The sequence below is a fragment of the Artemia sp. Qi Xiang Cuo genome, chromosome 6 (assembly GCF_049724085.1).
Source record: "Artemia sp. Qi Xiang Cuo chromosome 6, ASM4972408v1, whole genome shotgun sequence".
NCBI classification, from domain to species: domain Eukaryota; kingdom Metazoa; phylum Arthropoda; class Branchiopoda; order Anostraca; family Artemiidae; genus Artemia; species Artemia sp. Qi Xiang Cuo.
The window spans coordinates 78,152,872-78,172,649 of record NC_142799.1 but is presented as its reverse complement, the minus strand read 5'-3'; the positions used below and the strand labels follow the sequence as shown (position 1 = coordinate 78,172,649).

At 35.9% G+C, this 19,778-nt stretch overlaps 1 protein-coding gene across 1 annotated transcript in view; it reads left to right on the top strand.

The window, feature by feature from the left end:
* Nucleotides 1-4,923: 4,923 nt before the first annotated feature.
* The window catches only part of LOC148951621 (carboxyl-terminal PDZ ligand of neuronal nitric oxide synthase protein), a 215,916-nt gene continuing 201,061 nt past the window's right edge, over nt 4,924-19,778 (top strand). Inside the window, exons 1-2 of the mRNA XM_089091223.1 lie at nt 4,924-5,149; nt 18,845-18,916. Of these exons, the coding sequence (XP_088947349.1) occupies nt 5,036-5,149; nt 18,845-18,916 (186 nt within the window). The 5' untranslated portion in view covers nt 4,924-5,035. The remainder of the gene's footprint in view (nt 5,150-18,844; nt 18,917-19,778) is intronic.

Here is a 19,778-nt window from a genome sequence, read left to right as displayed (position 1 = left end):
GAAAGTCATTGGAAGGCAACTAACACCCCTTCCATGCCCGCCATTTCCCCAAACACGTCTAATCAAGATTTTGAGCTAGCTATTTTGTTCAACGTAGTAGAAAGTTCTGAAAATTATACTTGAGCAGGACACTCCACCCACAGTCTTCAGGGCAAGATTTATAAGTTATGGCTTGGGGGAATATAAGGTTTTTATTGAAGTCTTTATTGTAGAAACTTGAAAAAGGGCTCATTCGATTGGAAATTCAAAGGGCTAGTGCCTTTTCTAATAATCAAAAGTTATTTGAGGGCAATCAACCCCCCTCTCACGCCCACCTTTTCCACAAACACATCCAAACAAAATTGTTAGATAGCCATTTTATTCAATGTAGTTGAAAATTTTGGAAATTAGGTCTTTAAGGATGTAGAAATTTCAAAAAGGGCTCATTTGATTAGAAATTGAAAGTGCTAGTGCCATTTTTAACCCCTCTCATGCCCATCATTCCCCCAAACACATTCAATCAAAATTTTCAGACAGCCATTTTGTTCAAAGTAGTAGAAAGTTCAGGAAATTATGTCTTTGAGGATGCCACCCCCCCCCCAGCCAGTGGCGCCAATTCACGAAAATGTAGGGGGGGGGGCAAGGATTTTTTTTCGATTTTTTTTTATTAAGATGCAAAAAAAGAACAACATTTAGCAAACATACCTAAAACAGGGGGTAGCGGCGAGGTCGCTGCTTGGCAAAATCGTCGACTAATCTATCCAAATCCAGTTTCTTTACCTCCTCTTTCTCAACGGCCATTATCATGAGATCACTGAGTCTGTCGTTTCCCATCGTGTATCGCAGATAGTCTTTCACACGCCCTAATGCCGAGAAGAATCGTTCATTACTGGCAGTGGTCACAGGGAAAGTAGCAACTAGCTTCATCAGTTTTAGCACTGCAGAATAGGCAACTGGGAGGTCGGATAAGATTTTGATTGCTCGAGGAAGATCCATTTTTGAAATATCACCTTTTGACAGCTGCAGCTTTGCAAGAGAAAGCTGGGATTCTATGGCATGGTGGTCATCGACACCGAAAATCTCTTGATAATGACACATAACTCTTTCCACTTTCGAAAGTTCGAGAAAATTGGAACTGTTGCAATTTGATTGGCAAAAAATTGGCATTTCCTATCAGTGTAACTGCGTCATTTTGGTACTGATGACTGCAATAGTGACCATGTCGAAGCTGTAACTTGGCCTTCAGCTTTTCGTCGCCTTTAGACATTTCCTCCATCAATTCAACCAAATTACCCCAGTTTGCAGATGTTTCTGATTCGTCATGACCCCTCAAAGCAAGACCCTGGTGGCCAAGAAAGCAAATAGCGCGAAAAATGTACTTCACATGATCTCTATTTTCCTGAACCTCTTGAGATCTGGATTGAATTAAGGCATTCGCTATAGATTTCGACGTATCAGTACTCATTATCTTAAATTCCAGCCATGCTGACATACAAGGCCTATATCTTTCAGAACCATCATGTTGCTTTAGCAGAGCTGAACTGTCTTTCCACTTGCAAAATCCTGACTCAATGAAAGCCCTTTTTCCAGCAGTTTCTCAAGCTCTTAGAGTCCCCATAGAAAAATGGCGGCAAGCAAAACCAAACACGGAATTCAAGTTTTTTGAGTATTCAATCCATTCATAAGTCTTATAGTAATGTTCACTGAATTTCCTTCCGTTAGAAGTGGAAGCCTGATATCTCTCAAGAATAGGTTGAGCTAGTTTGTCGTGACGCGTCCTAGAGATATCTGAGAGTTTCTTGACTGCTACTGGAACCCGCAAGGGTTTCAACGATGCAGACCAAACTTTCATGCTGACCTGAGCCATTTATTGTTCCTCTTATTTACGAAATTCTGTCACAGGTGGGGAAATTTATCTCAACTAACCCGACACTTTGGGTGCTGACACTATTGCCAGTTTCTTGCGCTAAAGTTTCTTCATTTTTCTTCCGCATTTTCACCGAAAAAATATCCAAAGTTTGTTGTCGCTTTTTACTCATAGTTAAACGAGTAGTAGACAAGGACTTCACTCAGACACGGTAAGAGAAGAACTGAAGAAACACGTAGAAACTCACTTAGAAAATAACTCCCATACTCCACGGTGAGACTTTCCCGCTTAGAAACCCCATAAACCAATCACTTACATTTCCCGTTCACGACAGTCCCATAGACTCCACTGGGACTAGTCATCCCATAAACTATTCAACAACGTCAACAGCTACTAAAAAAGGCAATATACAAAACTCATAGTTTACAACGAATTCTTCACAAGAACAATAACGAAACGGGTACTGACCACATGAAGCTTAGTTTTGAATGAACCCTACTCGGAAATAAAATAGTGTAGACGCGCTCGCTCTTAGACATTTCAAAACAAGCTAGACATTTGCTGGTTTAATATAGCACATAGCTAAAATAGAAAATAGCTGTGAAATATAAATAAGAAGGTAATTTTCAAAGTCTAGGGGGGCCATGCCCCCTGCCCCCCCTAATTGGCGCCCCTGTCCCCAACCCTCAGGGTAAGGTTTATAAGTTTTGCTCTTTGGGCACATAAGGTTTTTATTGAAAGTGTTGTCATAGAAACTTCAAAAAGGCTCATTTAATTGGAAATTGAAAGGGCCAATAGTTGAAAGTGATTAGAGGGTAACTAAAGCCCTCTCACGCCCACCATTTCCCCAAACATATCCAATCAAAATTTTGAGATAGCCATTTTGTTTAACGCGGTTGAAAGTTCTGGAAATTAGGTCTCTAAGGATGACAACCCCCCTCACAGCCCTTAGGGTAAGGGTGTTGTAATTTGTGCCCCGGGGCATTTAAGGTGTTTATAGAAAGCGTTGTCGTAGAAACTCAAAAAGGCCTCATTTGAATGGAAATCTAAAGGCCTAATGCCCATTTTAATAGACGAAATTTATTGGAAGACTTGACATTTTTATAGTAAAGATCGATGTTGGTACAATGTATTTTTTTTTTTTTTTTTTTTTAGACCAGGGCCATTCTTATTGAAGAACTCGTCGTAGTAACGTCGAAAAGGGCTCATTAGATTTAAAATAGTAAGGGATGATGCCCTTTTTAATAGTCGAAAGTGATTGGAGGGCAACTAATCCCCCTCCCACGCCCACCCACCCAATTACCCATGTTGTTTAAAAACTAAATGTTGCGTTAAGATTAAATCAAAATGCACTCTGTTAATGCTAATTCCCAGTAAGGCATCTCAGCAGTATCCCAAGAACGACTGAGGGTATCACGTTCAAACTTTCGCGGCTACTTCTACTATTAAAATTTAACCAAACCTAAATAGCGTAAGTGTATCCAAGCTATCAAAGAAAGTAAACAGATTTTTTTGCGAATGGTATCAAGTTTTCCCTTTCAAGGCAGCTGAAGGAGATGAAAAACTAAATTAAACAGGACCATTTGTGTTCAGATCTTTAAAAGAGTATATGCAGTTAAAAATTGCTGAAAATTTTTATCCAGCATATGAATAGCAGGCCAAACTATAAAATCTTAAAAAACGAAAAGATTTAAAGTATTATTTTCTTTTTGTCTGAAAAGACTATGTCAATATAAAACGAACAGATATTAATTAAAAAAAACTTTTTTGGTCAAAGAAAAGTAAAGAACTCCATTAAACAAAAATGAACAAAAATAAAATAAAATTATCTATAAATAACCGAGTCAAACTCAAAACGAGCAGAAATTAATATGAGTAGGGCTCAAAACCCCTATGCCTTCCCAAGGCCAGAACATAATCTGCACTTTACTGAAAAAAAATACAAATGAATGTGCATTGTCAGTTTAATATACATATACTGATATTTAGTAATCAAATGTTAATATTATTTGATTTATTAAAGTTATAAAAGTAAAAATATTTATATTTATATTTCCTTAGGTTCAAAGAAAATAAAATAAATGATGTGTGAGTTCTGTAGTCTTAGTTAAAAAAAACTGTTCTTGGACTGACTTCAAAATTTCAGACTTTCATCAAAACTGATTTTCTTAGAAACAATTGTCTTAGAAACAATAGCTAATGAATTTTTAGAGAGACTGGGATGATAAAATTTGTACGTAGCGATTTGCATAAAGCAGCATTGCATAAGCGATGGGCAGAAAGAGACTATAATTGTAAACTTATACTATGCTTCTCAGGACCTAATCTCTCTCCAATCATCTTCCAAATAGTACCTATGCATTGCCTAATTATCACCCTGCAGCACCCATGTTTCAAGTTTTATCTGAAAAATCATTAAAATCAAGGACCAATTTACGTTCCCAACTCCAATACTTCTTCGATATTTATCTGAAGCCACATAGAGAGGCAGGAATTTTGGCAAAAAAACGTACCTTTTGAGGTTCAAGCAAACTCCTCCAGCTGCACAGTGATCTACCGGCTATCGTTTTTAGTGGCTTATATGCGATTATACACCATCAAATGAACCAACTTGGTTAAATAAAACTTTAAAATAAATGCATATATGTCATATAATATTGCCTATAATTGCTTATAAAAACATTCAAATGAATGTACATTTTCAGTTTGATATACATATGCTGATATTTATTCCTTAAAATCAGTAAGGAGTAATCAGTAAAATCAGTAGTATGAGTTTTTTTTCAGTAAGGTACAAATTATATTCAAATTATAATTCACAAAATCATTAAACTTACTAGTCAAACCCTGAACATTACTGACTGTCGAAAAGTCAATATTTCATTGTTTACTCGGGAAATTTATTTCACTGTTTCCCGATCGGTTATTCCCCTTCCTTTTTTTATCGAGTTTTACAAATTAATTCCAAAAATTCCGATGATCTACAGAGCGCCTGAATCTCCCCGAGGACGTAGTGTCTCTTCACTGCTTATACTCTTCGGCAGTTTCTGTTAAAGAAATTAGTCTTTTGCGAGACACGGAGGAATTTAACAATTCCTTCGGGAGGTCTTAAAATAATTTACTTAATAACTGTGTGTCTGTGAATTAGAAGGGTTTATTTAGTTTGTGCTGTACAATTTTTATGGAATTATGCCGTCTAGAAGCAGACAACAATATAATTTAGTACAAAATGATGATTATGACTTGAGAATACCGCTGTATTCCGAAGAAGCATTTCAACATGGAATATCATTCCAAGCTAAGGTTCGGTTACAGTATTTTATCTGTGTTTATAAGGAGGCTTTCAAAATAAGGCCATTCGATATAAATAAAGTGAAATTCTTGGTAACACTGTTCTGTGTGCTGGGCTCTTCTGTGGGAAATACCGTAATTTTGGTACAATTCTTGTTTAGGGGGTAAAACTCTAGACAAGGTGCTTTTTGCTATCTCTGAAAGTGGTTGAGTTAGGAAAAATAAAACTTTCAGTAATGAATCCAGGGCCAAAAACTTAATCCAGGAAGGTATTGACAAGCTACTATGTTAACCCTCTTTTTGATTTCTATGTGTTAGAAATTTGCCTATTTGGCCTATTAGAATTTTGATAAAACAACATTTTACATTGATTTTCAGTTTTAAGTTTATTTTTCTCTGGTTTTAGTTTTGGAAATTCAATTCCCGTTATTTAAGTAGAATTTTAAGCCATAGGCCTATCAATGTTTTTTTTTCTAAATTTAGGAAATGTATTTGCCTATCTTTGAAACCTCATAAATTAGGATTGAACAAAGATGTGAAGCTGAAAATACTTTTCTTGTACTTCGTTTAAGCAGAAGATTTATTTTGAAAGATTTCATTTTTATAAAACAAAGATTTTTTAAAGGTCATCAAAGGTCAGTGCCCTCTAGAGGAAGAAGGAGTGGAGGCAGGTGCTTCAAAATACCTTCCGTGGACATACTTTAGTCTGTAGATCTATCCCTGGGAGTTTCATTTTCAACCTAATCACTTTCTAAGATAGAAAAAAGCACCTCATCTAGAATTTTATCAATATATACCCCGGGAGGGTGTTGCCAAACTACTATGTCTACCTTTTTTTCTAGGGCTTAGAAGATTGAATACACGACAGGTTTATCTATATCTATCTCAATTTTGACAAAAAAAAAATATACCTTAATTTTTAGTCTTCAATCTCTTTTTGGTACCATTCTAGTTTTGGGTTCCACAGAAGGATACATCTTAATAAAATAAGAGTTGCGCCATTAGATTCCTTGTTTTACGCTCTTTCAAAAAATCTGTGTTCGCCTTTTTGACAATGCATCCCACCCCCCTTATGGTCCCATATGTAGCCGTAATATTATATTTCGTTGTTGTTTGTCCTCTCGTGATGGGTCTCAAAACGATTCTCTAATTGATAGAAACGTGCTGCTTATTATAAAACAAGAATTTCATTGTATTAGTTTTTTTTTGTATATACCGTAGGGCCTTATCAGGGGGAGGGGAGTGTGCTGTCAGAAACTCGAGTATACTACTACTACTACCACTACTACTAACAACTCATCGCAGCACCAAGCCGCCTGAGGCCAACACAGCTACGCACGCTCCTCCTCCTCCCAATTTATTCAGCCTCCCTTTTACACCCTCCTAGGAAGTTCCCACTTCCCTTAAATTTTTCATACAGTCTTTGCTGAAGGAGTGATTGAAATACACTTTCTAGTCGGTAGTCAAACTCGAATATGATATTTAGAAAGGGCATAAAATAAAGAATCTAGTGGTACTACTTTATTTTATTAAGATATTTTTTTTCTGTGGGGCCTTCAAACTCGAAGGCTACTGTATATCCTAAATAATGGTCACTACATTCACTATGTGCCCCATCCCCTTAATGGGGCCGGGTATGGCCACAAATAATTTTCCTTCGGCGGAGTCGCCAATCTTGAATATCGTAATTTGGTACCATAAGGGAGAGGGGGCACATTGTCACGATAGCGACCCTTATGTTTGAAAACAGTGTTGACTGGGGAATTAAATAGTTCTATTATATTGTTACTATAGTGTTTCCTCATTTAGAAGAGCCCATTGACAAGAACAGTGGTTCTCAAACTGTGGTACATGTACCCCTTGGGGGTACGCAAAATTTTAGGGGATACGCGGCTGGCCAACAAAAACAAAACAACTCTTTAACTCCTTGACTGACAATTTTATTTATATTTTAGCTATAGTTTACTTAGTACCGGTAACTGAGAAGGGGTACCTAAAATATTTTGTGGGTAAAACGGGGATAATGTCTAAATAAGTTTGAGAACCACTGGACTAGAATATGACCTTTATCTGTGTTTACGAAGCGCTTTAAAAACAGTAGTTTTCAATACAAAAAAAAACTTTCGTACAATCTCTGCTAAAAGAGTGGCTGAAATACACTTTCTAGTCGGTAGTCAAATATAAACCCTAGGGAGGCAATTGTACCCCCAGATTTTGAAAATTACCCTTGTTTGTTATTTTGATTTACAAATAATCGAAGAAAAAACCAAATACCCCGCCTAAACTTTTAAAAAAGCTTTGTGCTTATTTTCCTTTAAAAATCGAAAGAAATCCTTGAGCCTCCACATATTCCCGAATTGATACCCCTTGTGCAGTTAATGAAGGAGGTGAATATTTAGAAATTAGCTTTACTCACACGTTTGTGCAGCGGCCCAGGCTTCCTCCCTAAATAGTGTGATTTTCACGAAGTTTTCCTATAGTTTTCACTTAATAGGCCTATTGTGATTGTTTAAGCGACCCCCCCCCCGCCCCTCTTCCTATGTCTAGCCTATTTATGTTTAAATCTAACAATAGCTTCCAGAAAAGTACAAAATTAGAGAATTGATAGATTTTAAATTTACAAGTATTCAGGGCCGTTCAAAGAGAGGTGACAAGGGCAAGCAGAATCGGGGGCTGTGTCTGGGGGCCGCTGCTAGGAGCTATGGGGCTTTTTTTATTTATGTTTGAGTCGGGAGGGGTGCCACAATTATTTTTCCCCGGGTGCCACAATTATGATTTCTTCACTCTCCTTGCTATAACAGTGAGTGCCTATCATTTGCACGTTTTGCAAAAATATTTTACAAGCTATTGCTAAATCGGGAGCTTCTATTGAATCAGACTACGTTACGACATAGTGGGGTGATCTTGGATCTTGTCTTATAAAGGAATGATCCTTTCACTGTCCTTGCGATAACAGCGAGTTCCTATCATTTGCACGTTTTGCAAAAATATTTTACAAGTTGTTGCTAAATCGGGAGCTTCTATTAAATCAGACTACGTTACCACGTAGTGGGATGATCTCGGATCTTGTCTTATAAAGGAATGATTCCTTCACCGTCCTTGCTATAACAGCCAGGTCATATCCTTTGCACGTTTTGCAAAAATATTTTACAAGTTGTTGCTAAACCGGGAGCTTGTATGGAATCAGACTACGTTACCACATAGTGGGATGATGTCGGATCTTGTTTTATTAAGGAATGATCCCTTCACTATCATTTTTATAACAGCGAATTCCTATCATTTGCACGTTTTGAAAAAACTATTTTACAAGTTTTTGCTAAATTGGGAGCTTTTATGGAATCTGACTACGATACCACATAGTGGGATGATCTCGGATCCTCCATATTCGGAGGAGAGTCTACTCCTCACTCTTCTTTGGCAACTGATTATATAAAATACTATTTAGATTATGATGTCTAAGACGTGGGATTAACGTTGTCAAAGAGGTGGTGATTAAATGTGGTGTTTTAACATATTTTAACGTTGTCTAAGACGCGTGGGGATAGTATTAGCCGTTGTTTAATACTTTTTAGATTATGATCGATGTCTGAGACGTGGATTGAAACACATATCTTCTATACAATTATGAAACGATTGAGTTTTTCGTCGCCTCTATTTGTGTTGCAGGAGCAACACTTTGGTTTACAAACTACGTTAAAGTACTGAACTGTACTTTACACGACAAAACAGCAAACAGTTGGCATGACATTTTGTCACAGTAAAATCCTAATAAAACTAAGAAATGAATACGTCAAACACAGGAGCAAAGTGAGACAAAAAAAGGGGAGCATGAGAACGAAGCGACAGAGGAAGAAAGGAGCAAAGGAACAAACTCGGGAAACAAAAATACAGAAAACAGTATAATAAAATATAGAGGAGCAAATAGAAACAGCCGTCCTAGCCAAGTGGACTGGTGCGCTGGATTTAGCATCCTTTGTCCGAGAGGACGAGGGTTCGAATCCTAGTGTACTTAATTATTTGGTTTTTGACGGGGGTCAGTGGCGTGACTCTGTAAGCTCAGCCAGAGTCTACCCAGCTTTAAATGGGTACCTGGAGTAATCTGGGGAAAGTAAACAGGAAGGGTGGGCGAGAGCAGAGGATGGTTGGCCCCCAACCCCCCATTGCACTTGCTGGCTGAAGGACTAAGAAACGGAGATCAGCACCGCCGGTAGGGAATGTAAAGTCCAATGTTGTATTCTTTACCTTTTTTTTAAACAGAAACAGCAACAGAGAAAAACACAGGGCCAAAAATTTGACCAAAGAAAGTAAGAAAAATCGCAGCAAAAACGAAACACTGCAACAAATACAATAATGAACACGGAACATTATTCGAAATTTCTAGTAAATAACCACTCCTTACTGGATTCAGTGTTAATGAAGAACTAACATTTGAATTACCATCTCTTTATTACCATCGATTTCAGTAACTACCAAAGTGCCTGAAGTCAAAAAGATCCTAACTCGTGGCAAATTAAAATTTTCCGAGAAAACTGAATCTGGAGCATAACTGGCAATTCCAATGTTCGAGAGTTGGTTGGAGGGAAAGTGACATCAATTCACGTAAATTTTGGGGAAGTAAAATATATTTTGTAATATCTAGTTGGCAAATTTGTTGTTTTTTCATTTTTTTAAATAAAATTACGAAAAGTCATTTTTCGATGAAAATTGGTAAAGAGTGCACACTGGCGTCAGGGTTTCCACTATATCCCGATTTTGTGGGGGGGGGGGTCTTTGAATTTTTCCGAAAGGAATTTGGGTTTTCTGAAATCTCCCTCAGAATTAACATTCTGAAAGGCGAACAGTAACAGGAAATGCAAATAACTTAGAATTGTTTAGACTATACCGTTTAGAAATAGGAATAAAATGGAGGCAGTAACAGAACTAAAGCCCATTCACAATGAGGTTTTACTAATGCCAAGATTTAATTAGCGCTAGTTTGAGCCAGCCACATTTCTTATGGAAATTACTGATTGGATACAAAATTGTGTGAAAATCTCTGATTGGCTGAAATTAGCGGTAGCTAAATCTTGGCCTCAGTAAACTCATTGCAAGTGGGATATACTTGTTGGGGCGAGAGATTAGGCAACCCTACATTGAAGCCAACCAAGCTTGCAATTATGGAAGCAAAGTGGTCACTTTTTTTTTATTTTTTTTTATTTTATTTTTTTTTTTTTTTTTTTTTTTTACACAACACAACAGTGACCAATTAAAGCGTATATAAGGCCCTATCTTCGATAGGTGGCAGGGCTTAACCCCCATCCAAAATATGAATCAAATGAAAATTTGAAATCAAATGGAAATATGAAGCTGATGACTATAAATATATTTTTCTATATTTGATCCTCCCCCCCCCCGAATCAAAATCCTAAATACGCAACTGATTGCGCATTTGTATACGATTCATGCCAGCTTGTAGTTGATGAATAGTAAATTACATTGTGTTAATGGATGTTACTATTATTTCAGAATATTTTCCAAATTAGTAGACGAACTAATATTTCAGTTTTATTTCAAACAAAATATTATAGTATATTAGAAGAATCTTATAAATTGGTTGATTTTTTATATTATAATCATTTGTCGGACACACGTAACTTAATTATAATTATTAACTATAATTAGCTAGATAATTATTAAATGATTATTAATCATGATTAATCAATAATTATCAATTATATCATTATTCTAGGTAGTAAGTAATAATTATTAAAATGATAAAATATCTAAATATATTATTAGATAAATTGTCTATTAGATTAGGCTATACTTGTTAGATTATAATGTGCTAGATTTCTATAATATTATATACTGATTGATTGATTACACTTTATCCTAAATTTAATCCCAAAACAACATTCTATTGATCTGTAAATGGCTCCGGGATATAATCTTCATTTTAGATGATTAGTACAATTCAATTTGACAACGATGGGAGTTTTAAAACTAAGAAAAAGATTGAGGCCATTTGAAATTTATTTACCTTGTCAGAGGCAACGCTGTAGCGTTGCCTATAGTAAAGGCCACACGGCTCCAATGTTTTATTATTATTTATTATTTTTTTCCCCAGAGGCACTTCATATTGAAGGGGTCGTCGTAAAAACTTCAAAGGGGGCTCATTCGATTTGAAATCGAGAGTTCTAGTGCACTTTTTGATAACCAAAAATGATTGGAGGGTAACTAGGCCCCCCCCACGCCCATTGTTACCCCAAACACATCCAATCAAAATTTTGAGATAGACATTTTGTTCAGCGTAGTTGATTTCCAGATATAAAATATGTTTTTGAGGAGTACACTCCCCACAACCCTCAGGGCAAGGGTTTTAAGTTGTGCCCTGGGAGCATATAAGGTTTTTATAGAGGGCGTTGTCGTACAAACTTCAAAAAAGGTTCATTCGATTGGAAATTCAAAGGGCTAGTGCCCTTTTTCATAGTCAAGCGCTACTTGAGGGCAATCAACCCCCCTCTCATATTCAGCTTCCTCCCCATTCCAGCTAGTCATAGGTCTGATACAGCCATTCTATTAAACTTAGTCGAAAGTTCAGATAGCTAGGCACTTTGGAATGACAGCTCCCCCACAGCTCTCAAGGGACGGGTTGTAATTTTAATCCTGAAGGCCTATAAGGGTTTGTATAGACAACGTAGTCATAGGAACTTCAGAAAGGGCTCATTCAAATATATATTCAAACAGCTAACTTTTTTTACAATAGTCTAAACTAATTCTAATCCAACTAATACACCTTCGACTTTCACCAATTCCCTGGACAGGTTCAATAGAAACATAGGAGCGTCTATTTTGTTTAACACTGTCGTAAGTTTAAAAAATTATTTGTTTAAGCAGAACGCTCCCTCCATCGTCTTCAGGGGCAAGGGTTATAAGTTATGCCCTGGGGTCATATATGTTTCTTGTGGAAGGAATAATCGTATAAATTTCAGAGAGTGCCCATTTGATTCGAAATTGAAAGTCCTAGTTCACTTTTGAAGCGTCAAAAGATATTGGAGGGTAATCAGCTTCCCACCCCCCCCCAAACCTTTTTTCCCAAATGCATCCAGTAAAAATTTTAAGATAGCTATTTTTTTAAAAATAGTTCAAAGATTATATAACAAAAATTCCGGTGTCGACACAACCTAACAGGGCCCGGGGCAGAAGTTTTAACTTATGCCTTGGGGGCATATATGGGTCTTATGGAAGGGATGTTCGTGTTAACTTCAAAAAGGGGTCATTTGATTGGAAATTGAAAGTTCTAGTTCATTTTTAAGAGTCAAAAGAGATTGAGGGGCACCTAGCCCCCCCCACGCCCTTTTTTCCTCCTACCCATCCGATAAGAACTTTGAGATAATTTTTTTTAAATAGCTCAAAAACCATATAACGAAAACTTAGGGGTCGACACAGCCCCCCAGGGCCCGAGGGTAGGTGCTGTAAGTTATGCCCTGGGGGAATATATGGTTCTTATTGAAGGGATGCTCGTAAAAACTTCAGAGAGGGCTCTTTTGATTGGAAATTGAAAATTCTAGTTCAGTTTTTTAGAGTCAAAAGAGATTGGAGGGAAACTAGCCCCCCCCCCCTCACACCCCTTTTTCCCCAAATGCATCTAATAAAATTTTGAGGTAGCCATCAAGTGAAAAAATGCTCAAAATTCAGATAACAAGCACTCAGGTGTCGTCACAACCCCCCAGGCCCCAAGGGCAGGCGTTGTAAGTTATACCCTGGGGCATATATGGTTCTTATGAAAGGGATGCTTGTATAAACTTCAGAGAGAGCTCATTTGATTGGATATTGAAAATTCGAGCTCATTTTGAATAGACAAAAGATACAATAGATATTAATGTAAACTAATACATAAATCTTAAAACGAGTGAAACTTAAATTGAATATGCAAATCAAGCTTTAAACGAACAAAAATCACCACAAACGAGAGTTTGGGCATGACCTCCTTCTGTCACTGTAAAAGTCTAAAACCTACTGCGTCATTGGCGCTTTGCTGAAAACTTTGTGTGTCTTTAACAGTCTTGGGAAGTATAAATAACATCAAATTGAATATTTCATGTATAATGGTATTAGTTGTTGAAAGATCCGTCAGTTCAAGAATTTATTTCACTGTAATTGTATTTTTATTGTATTATAAGAACTGGAAAAGAAAATATTTGTAATATAATTCGTTTTCAGTTAAGCGCCAATGATGCAGTAGGCTTTTGGTTTTTATTTACAGTTAGGAAAGGAGGCAGTATCCAAACACTTGTTTGTAGTGAAACTATATTCGTCTTTAACAACTTTAAAAAGAGCTAATAAATTAAACTAAATATTTGATGTATAATGATATTAATTGTTGAAAGCTCATCAGTTCAAAATGCTACTATAATCTTAATGTTTATTTTCAATATTAAGTACAAAAGAAAATATTTGTCATAAAATTGGTTTTCAGTAAAGTGCCAATGACGCAGTAGGTTTTAGACTTTTACAGTGAGAGAAGGAGGTCATACCCAAACTCTGGTTTGTGGTTATTTTTGTTCGTTTAAAGCTTGATTTGCATATTCAATTTAAGTTTCACACGTTTTAAGATTTATTTATTAATTTACGTTTATATCTATTGTATGATTGTTTGCATTGATTGTTTATTTAATTTATGTTCATTTTAAGTTTCATTTATAATTCGATAATAATTTTCTTTTTCGTTTTAAGCTTGATTTTCATATTCAATCCAAGTATTACTTGCTGTAAGATTTATTTATTCGTTTGCACTATTACTTGTTAAGTGTGTTTGCCACGATCGTTTATTTAGTTTTTATTTGTTTTGTGTTTCAATGATTCTTCAATTTTAATATCTGGTTATTTTAAGCTTGAATTTTGAAAAGTATTTGTATCTTCTGATCATAAATTTAAAATGGCCTTTACTTTTCTTTGAAAAACTTATTTTTCGGAAAGTTTTTTTTAATTAATTACATGGAAAGGATTTTATAGATTCCCCTGATTATCCATTTACAAATGGAATGAAAATGAATAAATATATAAAATGGTTATATATTTATTCTGGTAATATATAAAACCTCGCAAAAGCTTATAAGAAAGGATGCTTATATAATTTCTTAGACTACGCAGCTTTTACATTTATGAATAAAATTAAAATATAAAAATATATAATAATAGGCAATACCTTTAATTAAGGCAGAGAAATTAGTAACATAATAAAAGATGAATATTTTGTTTGTACTTCCAGGGACTTTTATCCAAGGGGGTTCCAATTTTCAGAAATCACATAGGCTACAACAGATGACGTGTCCCAAGCGTGGCAAAAGTGTCATAAGCGTGGTGAAAATGTACCAAGCGTGGCAGAAACCATGCAAAGCGTGATTGGAACTGTGGGGCAAACTTGGCATTCTGAGATGTACACGAGGTGATGGAAATTGGGGAAACCCCTCGCTTCGCTTTTATCAATAAAAAGAGAAAAACGTGAAGTTTCAGCTAAAGCGAACAAGAAAAAAAAACACTAAAAAAATGAGGAATTTTAACCAAATCAAAATCTGAAAAAAAAACTTTGTTTTTCTAAGTTTTGTACCACCATTTCTTGACAGCAAAGAGAGGGTCAAGGCCAGAATTGCTTCTGGCTCAAGGAAAAAAAATATTTTCTATAATTTCTCAAATTCACTACAGTAAAAAAAATGATAAACAGGAAAATCTACTAAAAGAGTGTATTCGTCTGGCCTGTTCATCAAAGATGTCAACCTGATTTTCCACCTTTTGCAACGTTTCCGCAGGTTAATTCAGATTTTTTTTTTTTTATTATTTTTTCTTTTTTCTTTAGAACCCAAAATACGCACATAAATAACAGAATATCTAGAAAAAAGACCAACTACATAGTAAAAAAAACAACTAAAATACAAATTAATAGAAATCACCACTGGGGTGAGAAGAAGAATCACCAAATTAGTGCTGTTATTCAACCTCCCCCCCCCCAAGAAAAAAAAACCAAAACAGACAAACCTAGAAGAATTATTCCTTAATCTAGATCCAGTCCAATGCTGAGCCATTTACTAGGCTATAGTTTTCTCAAAGGGCATCGCTTCTCAAGGTCACCCTGCAGCGCTATTTGCAGTCATGGTTCTGGTTAGGCGAGCTCGTGAAAATTCCAACCCGGCACCATGAGGCCATTTATTCAGGGTTTCTTTTCCGGAGATAGGGAAGCAGGAACAAGGATGCTAGTAACTCCAAACCACCCCACAACACCATAATGGTTCTTGAAAAGTAGGGTGGGGGAGGAGTGTGCGATGTTGCATTGGCCTCAAACGGCTTGATGATAAAGTGAGTTATCAGTAGTAGTAGTAGTAGAACTTGTGACAATTTAACCGCTACCTCTTGGTGACAAAATACAAGTCTGGATTAAATTTTTCAAAATTACTTCAAACATTCCGGAGCTTGCCCTTTCTAGGCATTCTATTTTCTTTTAATGAATTAGGATTCTGAGGTCCGAATGTCCATAGCCTACTCTAATTACGGCAAAAGATGCAAGGACTATCAAATGTGCCAAATGATAGCTTCGTTTAATGAATATAAAAAAATAGTTCAGAAACTTTTTGGTAGAAGGAGAATTTTACAATAGAAAGCTCCTGAACGTGCTTAGATTAAGAAAGGCACAGATAACACTGTCAGGGGAAATGCAAGGAAAAGCTGGAAATACTTTAGTTTCCTTTCAAGTATTACGCTGATGAACTTTATGAAGCGTTACTAAAGCTAACAACGTTAATTCATTTTGTGGTGGGAGTTTGATAAGAGAATTTCAAAACGTTTTTAGGGGGGGGGGGTGTCAATACTACAATTTTTGGCTGCTGAATAAGGGATTTCCTGAAATTTATAAAAAAAAATACATACTTCATGTGGTTCGGGCCAGAGGCCTGGGCCCAAATATTACATATTAATATAATATTTGGTATGTAATAACAGTCTTTATGATTTGTCCTACACAAGAATTTAGAGCAGTAAAGGGTGTTGTAGGTCAAGGAGCATTTGAGTAGGATGGCGGGCCTTCTGCAAGTTATTGCAGAGTCTTTAGTTGGGCTGCTTAGAATTCAGCATCTCTTTCCATGAACCTTCCCATTAAAACAGTGTAGAAGAATGTGACTAATTTACAAAAAAAAAAAAACACAAAATAATGTGATAAATAAATAAAAGTACAAATAAAAACAATAAATCATAACTCGTCTATTTTTCTTCTTTTTTATTTAAGTCAAGTCATCTTGAATTTATTTATGCTTTGATTTTTTTTTTCATATCAAATTACTGCATCTGCTGTATTTTGTAAGTAAAATTCCGAGGAAGAGATTGACAACTCTGTTTGACATCATAAATTTTAAACCTTGATGCTATTAGTGATTTAATGCAGGTGGATCCAGGGGGTGGTATTAGTGACATGTACACTCAATAGAAGGTTGAAATTTACTTTAGTTACATGGGTGAAGAGGCTTAATATGCCAATGGGAGAGCCCAAGTACAGTTGGTGCCCCTCCTAAGCATTAATTCTGTATCTTCCGTTGTTCATTATGCACTTCATAGGTCATTGTCATAGTAATTAAACTCTTAGCTTTCCATGAATTCTATCAACACAAGTTCATGTCAATTAAAGCTGTTCAAAGCTTTCCTCTAACAAAAACGAGATAGAAAAGAAAATTGTCCCATCGATTTTCCTCTGGAGTATTCAAGTAGTTATCTGAACAAAATCAATTTTAATCAAGAAATGGGGCAGGATCTGAAAATTTTATTTCTAATCCAACAAACATTCTCTTCTAAGTTTAAAGCGCATGCAAAGATGTAGCTGTAGGATTTGTATTTGAGGAGCGAGGTAAAGATATTACCCAATATATTAGATAATTTTAATACCAACTCAAAGTGAATATGATTTTTTTTTAACTCGTTTTCAAAATGGACTAAAAATGATTCTTTTAACTCGTTTTCAAAATGGACTAGCATTAGAATTTAAAACAAACAGATATTTTTCCGTATGTGAGGGGGGCCGACCCTCCCGCAACCCTCGCTCATTATGCTAAGGTTTGACTTTTTATCACAATTATTTCCGAAAGACTGATGTATTTGTCTTTAAGGATATATTTTAAAGACTTAAGACCTTAGCCTAAAGACTGAGGTTGAGGAAGGGGCTTCCCCCCTCATGTACGGAATAATTTCCGTTCCTTTTAAGTTTTAACGTTGCTCCTTACTTTTAGTTGAAATTTTTTTTTTATTTAGTTTAACCTAAAGAGATTTTAATTTTGAGTTTTATTCTAAATTTCGTGCACTCTTAATCTCGATTCCTGCTTCTATGCAAAAATCTAAGATTTTGAAGGTTTTGTCAAGTAAATCGGCTGTCTAATTTTTTGCCTAGACAATAAACCATTCTGGAACTTTAGATGTAAGGAAAAAAAATGGTTATATAGTGCGTACGGTCATTTTTGTGGGGTTTGTGACTCTTCGTTTTGTTGAAATTTACGCGAATGGTCTTCTTTTACTAGGTTACAGCTACCGCTGCAACCACGGTAACTTCCTTAATGGCACTTTATTAATCCAAAAATAGAAAAAAATAGTAATATTTTTCATAACTCTGTAGCTTTATAATTTCTTATAATTGACCTAGCATATCCCTTATAAGAATTCATAGTGTCATAATGGGAATTTATTTGAAGCTACCTGTGACTGCCTGAGGAGGAGACTAGGCATTTCCCGCTCTTCCCAGGAAGTCAAAAACTTCAAAAAAGTCACAACATTGTGCAGCATTTGGGTACACTACTGTGACGAAAAAAAATTGCACCCCCTCCTCTTTCTGGCCTGGACAAAATTTTTGAGTTATATTGTAATAGGTAACATAAGTTTGTAAGTTTGGACTCTCCCTCCCATTTAAAGCTAAACTTAAATTGTATATTATCGTTTATTTGTGGGTGATACTGTTACTTTTTAGCCCTCATACGGATATAAGCTTTCAATTACAAAGATCCTACAAAAACTTAAGTCCTTTAGTCCTTCGTCTTTGGAACAACTTTGAAGGTTTGATAATTATATGTATAAGTTTGGGAGTGTTGACTCAAATGTAAAGCTAAAATTATGTTTGTACTACCATTTACTTGCGGCTAATATTATTACTTTTTTTTAGCCATCTAGGCTTTTCTAGGCGGATCTAGGCTTTTAACTACAAAGATCCTACAAAAACCTACAGCCCAGTGGCTCCTAAAGTTTGTTCCACATAACCCTTTTTATCGTCTTTAAAACTCATGGGGTTCTCAGACCAAGCAAGATTTTTTTTTTCCCCACAAGGTGCCTTTAATTGAAGTACTTGAGTCTGAAGTATCATAAATTGAAGCCTACATGGGATCTTTGTAGATATAGCCTAGGTACGTATAATGGATGAAAAAAAAATATGATTAACCTGAAATAAATCATTGTATAAAATATAATTTCGGCTTCTACAGGAGGGAGAGCCCAAACTTCAGAACCTATCATACTTATAATTACGTTCACAGACTTTTCTTTCCCAAGCCTATTAACGATGGCCATGAGAATACCTGCAGACCCGAGTTTCCCAATATTAAATGGTCCATAGAGAGTGAAGTATTAGGGAAACATGATTTTCAGTATTGTGTCCTGTTAAGTTCTAATGACATTAACTGTACTAACGTAATTAACCTTTATTTTTAGTACATTGGAACACTTGATGTTCCTCGACCGACCAGTAGAGGTGAAATAGTGGCAGCTATGCGTAAAATTAGGGTAAGTTTTTTATTGCTGATTTTTTACTCAACTCAGTCGCAAAATACCAAGGACATCAAAGAAAAAAAATTGCCTCCAGTACCTGTCTTAGGTCCATTCATTCGTGACAACCACAATTTTGAAGCTTTTTCTTTCTGTTTTTGCAACCCTCTTTAACTTTTAGGGCAGTAGCACACTATCATCAGCGTTGCCACATTCAACTGTAAAAATAAATAAGCAAACTTAATTACTTAAGTTTGACAACCCTTTTTGTCCTTAGATACTAAAGATTTGCACTGTTGATTCCCAAGGAGAGTCACGCCTTTAGAGGAAAGGCCTCCCTCTTTTTAACCCTCCCAAGAAGTTCCAATTCCCCTTAAATCCTCCTTTACGACCTCCTTTGACCCCATTCGGGGACAACGTGCTTTTCGTTTGGTCCTAGATGCTTGGCCGAAAGGACGATTTGGGCAATCTGTCATCTTTCATCCGCAGAACATGTCCTAGCCATCTCAATCTTTCTCTCATTAATGCCCAAGAAGGTGGAAAGTAAGTTCTGTATTCTTTTTTTCCTTGTTTTTATTTCTGTGTTTATCCTTCTCGGGGTTACTTTCCGTGCACTGCTTATCAAGCTTTTTATTTTCTTGCCCAGTCTTTCATTTTCCAATTTGGTTGTTTCGTTTATTAATTTATATATTATCTTTGGGCTTGAAGACCCGATTCTTAAGGCTGTTTCGCCCAGCAATTGCGGGTCCAGGTCTTCGTTGGGGGTATATTATTTTGTAGCCTATTTAGTAACCTATTATATTTAACGTATGAGTAACGTATTATATTAACGTATATAACGTACTAATATTAACGTATGAGTGCATAAATTCACTCACTG